We start from the raw sequence: 7303 nt of genomic DNA, 5'->3' as shown, positions 1-7303 counted from the left end.
CTTCAAGACCATGTCATAGTTTACTTTTGCCAGTCAGCCTGCGGTCACAATTCAGGACGTTTAATTCTATTTCCCTGTAACAGCATTGTGCTACCAACTTAAAAATCAACATCTCCACCACCACCCCGCCTGCCCCTACACGCACACGCACACTCACAGCTGTCCACTCCCTTGCCCATCCACCCTGCTTTAAGCTCTAATTCACTAAAATATTGGTAAGCAACCTAATCCTCTGCTGGTGCCTTTGCCAAGATTCATGGAACTGAACCCATCTGCCTTCTGTACAGTCCTGCTTGCAAGCAGGCAGAGGGATTCCAGGCAGCCATTGCCTAGGAGAGAGGGGGACCGGCTGCCAATGGGGCTGCTCAGGCAAGCAGAGCTGCAGCCGAGGTCATTTGGGAAGGGCAGGGAAACCCTCCTGTGGTCGCCTCGGGGGCCATCGTTGTGGCAGCCTTGCTGGGCACAACTTTTAGGGTGTGCTCTGCTTCCCGGTGGAGTTTCCAGCTGGTCTTTCACAGGTCGGTTATCTTTAACTGGCAGGCAGCTCCATCAGAGGCAATGTGTGTTCTGAAGCAGACTTCTACAGGTGAATTTGTATACCTGTAGAGACACAGCAGCCAGGGAGATGCTCACAGACTAAATACTCTTTCTGCATACACCAAATGATGCAAGGACAACAAGCATGTAACTATCTCTCCAAGAATCTGAGATTTTTTAAGGTTACCAGAAAGTATGCCCCATTGAACTCCACGCTGAATTCTTGTGCGTGAATCATTTTTAGGATTGGGTAGTAAACCAGAAATAGCTTGCTAGTATTACTGCATGCTCAATGTTCGCTATGGTTTTGGTGGGAAGCCACATGTTCACCTCAAGTCACCATCTGTCGTAAACATTCAGAAGCATCTGTGCTTGGAAATTCCATTTCCCTTGGCAAAAACTCTAGACCCACAAGCTTCATGGTGGAAGGATCAAGAGCAGTGTTCCCTCTAAGCTGAGTGAGTGTGAGCTAGCTCACTGTTTTTTAAGCCTCCGGCTCACACATTTTTGTCTTAGCTCAGGAAGGGTGGCTCCAGAGCAAACTAATTTATGCAGTGGCCAAATCACTTGCTCACAACTTTAATGCCATTAGCTCACAAAGTAGAATTTTTGCTCACAAGACTTCACTGCTTAGAGGGAGCATTGATCGAGAGCATTCTAGGATCTGGGAGTATCTGTCATCTTCCTCTACTCTGGATTTCAGCCATAGCTCATGAGGGCTGCACTCTGGAAGTGCATTTCTGTGCCAGAACCACCACAGCCCGGGCCTCCCCCCACCTGGGCAGAGGATGCAACAGAAAAGCATCATTTGGTATTAACTTTTAGGATGCAGACCTGAGATGCTTACTCTTGAGTAGTTCCCACAAGCTCCCTTTGGATTGCTGCTTTGACAAAACCAGATATCCACACCACCCCCAGTGCTGGCCAAGGGCAAAAACAAAGTACACAGAAGCTGGAGAAACTGCACTGGGCTGTAGATGGATGCCTTTTGTACGTGTAATCAGAGGTTAATTAGGGAAAGCACTAACAGACAGCCTTCAAATAGGCCCTCCGCACTGAAGAATTTTCTACAGCTGCAGCTAACACGGGTGTTAAAATGCAAGAGGCCAACGAGCGGGGGGGGGGGACACACACACACACACACACACACACACACACACACTGTCCCTGCTCAGCTGGCGGGGGGGGGGCACATTCGACTATTGCTTGGCCCCAGTGGTGCTGTCCCCTCCCCACTGAGCCTAGATCCAACCAAGGAGGGCCAATCTAACCCAGCCCTCTTGTCTCTAGGGAAGGCCCACCAGGTCCCCTTAGTGATATTCACAAGCAGAGCATCCTCATTTATCATCAGCCTCTCGTGATAATAGCTTTGTCCTCCACAAAAGTCATCTGGTGGCAATGAATCCCATACATCAACTATGAATTTCCTAGAACTGAACTTCCTTTTTCTGTCTGAATCCGCAAGCCCATTTCCTTAGCTGTAGCATTTTCAAAGACACAGCACAGTTTTCCTCTGTGTATTTTCTCCTTCTTGTTTGTTTTGTCTCTTCTTCCCCACCATAGCTCACTTCATGCCTGCCTGCATGCCGCTTCGCCTTTCTTAAGTAAAGGTAAAGGTAAACGTTTCCCTTGCTCAAAAGCCAGCCAAATCCGACTCTAGAGGGCGGTTCTCATCTCCATTTCCAAGCCGAAGTGCCAGCACTGTCCAAAGACTTCTCCATGGTCATGTGGCCGGCAAAACTAAGTGTGGAGGCGCACAGAACACTGTGACCTTCCCACCGAAGTGGTACCTATTTATCTAACCTGCAATTTCTTCCTCTCGAACTGCTAGGTTGGCAGGAGCTGGGGCCAGAGATGGGAGCTCACTCCGTCACGCAGCACTCGGGTCTCAAACTTCCGGCCTGCAACTCAGTGCCTTAGCCTCTGAGCCACTGCGACCCACCTCGCGCTCAATAGTAGATGCGACAAGTGCTCCCTTGACAGCACAATACGTGTTCCAGATTTTGAAGTGCAAGGAGGCCACGTGGCAGTTCTTGAGGACTCCCCTTCCATTTGGATTTCACTGCTAAGGGATGAGATGCATCTTTTCCTCCCAAGCAATGACCACTGGAGCTGACAGTGAGCTCTAGTGTGGAAATAAAGAGCAGGACCCTTTCGCTCTGGCTTCTTCAGAAGGGTCTACTGGAAGCATTGGCACACTTGTGGCCCCACAGGGCAAAGAGCAGCTCTTTCAGGGTGGGGAAATGGTGCAGGGAGGAAGGTTTCAGCCCCCCCTCTCCCCGTGCACTATGGTCCCAATCCAAACTGGGCCCCCGCATGCCTGAGAGCCTAACTCGTACTGCTCGACAATCCCCTGGGTGGACCCGGGAACCACGTGTCCGGTGTGGCAGCCCTTGTGCCCAGTCCTTCTCCTTCCTCCGCCATCGCCCCGGCCTTTCCTGCAGCACCAGAATAACTGTTCACTCAAAAGGGTCCTGGATTTCGGGAATACTTTTGTTTGGCTGTGGAGGGTCTGGGGCCTTTCTGAATGGGAAGCAGGCAGTATGTCCAGCCAAAATTGGCCAGGCCAAACACCGTGGCTCCTGTGCGAGCGGGATAGTGCCGCTGCCGCCACCCAGAGTGTCAGGCCCACCGGGGAGTCCTGCTGAGAGAAAGTGCCCCTGGGAGGCGGAGGGCTCAGGGAGAGGGGCTCCTTCGTGTCAGCAGCCCACCAGGAACTGTCCTGGCAGCAGCCCCCTGAGTCCTGGGCCGGCTTGGCCTCCGCCGCATGGAGGAGGAGCAGGAAAAGAGTCCCGGCCTGAGCCGAGGGGGCGCTGAGGGGGCCCTGCAGGGAGAAGAGCGAAGCTCCCCACCCAGCTGGGCCCTGGGCACGGCTTCTGCTGCATGGAGGCTCCGCCCACAGGCCCCCCCCCGCCGTTTCCCCTTCAGTTTGGAGCAAAGGAGAGGGCCCCCCCCTCCCCGCTTCACTTTAAAATCTCCACAGAACTGGGAAGGTCCCACTAGCAAATGGAGCTGCATCCCCATCTGACAGCTCCATTTGTCAATTGTTGAAGGGGGGGGGGAAGCTTTCTAAAATCTAAACAAGAAATGGGGGGGCAGGGCTCGGCTCACAGGTTGCCACTTCCCCAAGAGCTCCCCTGGCTGCAGTTCAGCATGCTGGGTGTTCCCAATAAAGTTGCCAATGGGCCTTCAGAGCCCTGGTCCCAACCCCCCCCCCCCCCCCTCCCTCCCCCCGTTCCCACATAAAGCTGCTCAGCAGTTACTTTGGGTGGCCAGCCTCCAGGTGGGGCCTGGAGATCTTCCATGGTTACAACTGACCTCCGGACGACAGAAATCGCTTTCCCTGCTTTGAGGGATGGACTCGGCGGCATTATATGTTGCTGAGGTCCTGCTCCACCCCAAGCCCTGCCCTCCCCAGGCTCCACCCACAAAATCTTCAGGTATTTCGCAATCTGGAGTTGGCAAGAACATCCCCTGAGGTCCTGCTCTGACGCTCTGGGACTCCATCTTCCCCCACAAGCCAAAAGTGTTTCTTCGTGTCAGGCAAAGACGTTTTTATTTCTCTAGCTCTTCTGCTCCATTATTCTGCCTGCCGTTTTTGCCATACCCGCTCTGCTAGTTTTATCCTTGCTGGTTTTCTGCTCTCTCTTTTTTTTGCTGTTTTTAAATTTAGGTTACTGCTGCTTTTATTCGTTATTCTCTACTTTGTATTCTTTTGCTGCTTTTCATGAGCTTGTCGCCACTTCTGTTTATTTTAATGCAGACTTTCAACTCTTTATCTGTTGCATGCATAAGTCCTGGGATTATTTTTAAGGAGCACATGGGACAAAAACATTTTCGCTATAGGAACAAGCCTCTCCGTGAGCGTGGTGTGAAAGAGAAACCATGGGAGCCCAGCTAAGCTCTGCTTCTCCCTGGCGATACTCTGGGCCACCGCCCCTGTGGAGCACCAGGATTTTATTAGCAGTCGCTGGTTTAATGGAGTGGTAAAAATATTGTTACACTAGCGTAGATTCACTATACGAGTGTATTGCGAGCCCTTCAGAGGAGGGACTGGTGCTCCGATCCTGCCTAGGGGCACACCTTTCAACAGGGCTTTTTTTGTAGAAAACTCATTAGCATAATAGGCCACACCCAACAGCAGAAACTCATTAGCCTATTAGGCCACACCCCTGACAGCAGAGCTCATTGGCATATTAGGCCACACCCCATGTTACCAGAAGTGTGCTCATCCAGCTACACCCACCTTATGCTTCTTATTCTGTTTACCTTGTTTGTTGTCAAAACCCAGGGCCTTTTTTTGTAGCAGGAACTCTTTTGCATGTTAGGCCACACACCCCTAATGTAGCCAATCCTAATGAGTTCCTGCTGGGCGTGGCCAACTTGGAAGCCTGCTGGAATTCTGTTCCTGGTCATTCCTGCCCCAAAATAGCCCTGCCTTTCAAGGACAGGGTCAGAATCTCTCTGTCTATGCGTGCAGTGCAAAGCAGCCAGAAGACCCCTTACTCGTGGTTCTGATCCCCCTCCTGAGGAACAGGGCAAGAGAAGGGGGCAATGAGTGCAGGATACTGAGAGAGCGCCTGTCAAGAGGGACGAGGTCTGCCTTTGATAAGCCCGGGTGGGGGTTCCCGATGAAGAGGATTTCTCCGGTATCTGGAAAAGATGGGTGTTTGTGTTGGTAGGAGGCCTCAGACAGCCTATTCAAGTGCATTTGCGCATTCTTGAAAGGATGAGTAGTTTCATGTTCCAAAAATGAATCTATGAGTGGGGCATGGTCAACACAGATGATCCAGAAAAGAGGGAGACTCAGAGAACTGTCCTGGATAAAATGAATCCATCCAGTTTTCAGCCAGTGTTTGCCCAGCTGTTGTTCTTCACTGGAAGCATATTGGTCTGAGAGCTGAGGCACCGAGAAGGTGATTAAACTATCAATCAAAGACGCTGTCTGTTGTCTGACAGTTATACCACTTCTCAGTGCAATCTGGGGCTGAAACACGTAGAGATAAGACAGGCACATGCAGCTTAAGACGTCTCGTACACTGTGGAACATCTGGCACCCAGAATACATCATGGAGTGAAATGTAAGAAGATCGAGGTAGATGGGAAGTGGCTGATGCTGAGAGCTCCTGCCCCTGCCTTCAAAGAACAGGCGCCTGTTTGTCTAACAATGGAGAGGAGTGATGTGCAGCTCTTGGTCACTTGCTTCTTCCATTGGCAGACCACTTGCCTGTGAGTGCCGTTGGGAAGAGACCACTCTGGGTCATGGCTTTGCACAAATGGCGAGTTACTGTCTCATCCATGTCGCACGGGTCCAGTCATTGATTCAGTGGGTAACCTTTGGACTTTCTCATTCTCCCCCCCCAAGATCGCAAGTTCCTCATTGCCAATGCACAGATGGAGAACTGTGCCATCATTTACTGCAACGACGGCTTCTGCGAGATGTTCGGATATTCCCGGGTGGAGGTGATGCAGCGGCCCTGCACCTGCGACTTCCTCACTGGGCCCGACACGACACACAACTCCATCGCACAGCTGGCGCAAGCGCTGCTGGGAACAGAAGAGTGCAAGTTGGAGATTCTGTACTACAGGAAAGACTGTAAGCAATTTGGTATTTCTCAGCCAAGTGCCTGTCCTGAGTTATCCCTTCTGCTATTGGTTGTGACCCAAGACAAATGAGATGGTTTCTCCCCCCCCCCCCAATATTCCTGCGTGCCACTCATCCATGTTGTCCTGGCTTAGCAAGCAAAGCGGATTCCCTCTTGCACTGGCAGATTTCTTTCCGGCCACCGGCCAGCAAAATGACACCTTCGAATGAGCGGGGGGGGGGGGTTTGAAGTCCTCACAGGTAGGAATCCTGGTGGGTCAAAGACAATGGAGTGAAGGAAGGTGTGGGCAGGGAAAGGGGAGCAGAAACGAGGCTCTGGGTGTTTTACCCCGCCCTCCCTGCCAGGCAGATAATATAGTCCAGCAGAGTCAGAGTAAGATAATTCAGACTGAGAGTCCATGTGTGATTAAAATATAAAGTTTTTACTAAATTCTAGCATGGGGAAGGGTAACTGGGATGAAAATAACAACAGAGCATAATCGGCTACATCCTTACTCTGCAAAGACAAAACTAGAAGAGAGAGATTATGGCTACTCCTGCTCTTCTTCTTCTTCAGAACACCAAACAAAGACAAGAGAAGCCGCCATAAAATGGTAATACACCTTGACATTTTAGTCCCAATCAAATTCCTAGATCAGGGAGAAAATTCCCGGGCTTCCTACAGCTAAAGAACATTGGTTACATGAAAAACATGTGACTTCCTGTGAGTAACATAAACAAACATTTAACCCCAGATATGCTGAGTGTTTTCAACTTGTAATACCCAACACCCCTTCTCAAGTTATAACACGAAAGTCATGCAGATTCAAACATTCACGAAGAGTCTCAAAACGTTGCTTGTCAAGCGGCTTGGTCAGGATGTCGGCAATCATCTGATCAGTAGGACAGTATTGGAGTTCAATCAGTCCTTGGTCGTGCAGCTCTTTCACGTAGTGACATTTGAGTGTGATGGTCTTGTTTTTAGATTTGGTGCCTTCACCTTAGCAGATGGCGATACAAGCTTGATTGTCCTCAAAAAGTATTATTGGCTTTGGTTCCTCTATGCCAAAATCTTTCAGTAGATGAATAATCCAGTAGAGCTCATAGCTGGCACTTTGTGCTGATACACATTCAGCTTCTCCAGTAGACATGGCCACAATAGATTGCTTTTGACTAATCCAT

At 50.5% G+C, this 7303-nt stretch overlaps 1 protein-coding gene across 1 annotated transcript in view; it reads left to right on the top strand.

Moving 5' to 3' along the window:
- The window catches only part of KCNH6 (potassium channel, voltage gated eag related subfamily H, member 6), a 126504-nt gene that overhangs the window by 12503 nt on the left and 106698 nt on the right, over window positions 1-7303 (top strand). Inside the window, exon 2 of the mRNA XM_015429128.1 lies at window positions 5903-6133. Coding sequence (XP_015284614.1) covers window positions 5903-6133 — 231 coding nt within the window. The remainder of the gene's footprint in view (window positions 1-5902; window positions 6134-7303) is intronic.

The sequence above is a fragment of the Gekko japonicus genome, unplaced genomic scaffold, assembly GCF_001447785.1.
Source record: "Gekko japonicus isolate JY-2015 unplaced genomic scaffold, Gekko_japonicus_V1.1 scaffold2189, whole genome shotgun sequence".
Classification (NCBI taxonomy): Eukaryota; Metazoa; Chordata; class Lepidosauria; order Squamata; family Gekkonidae; genus Gekko; species Gekko japonicus.
This window is presented reverse-complemented; position numbering and strand designations above follow the sequence as displayed.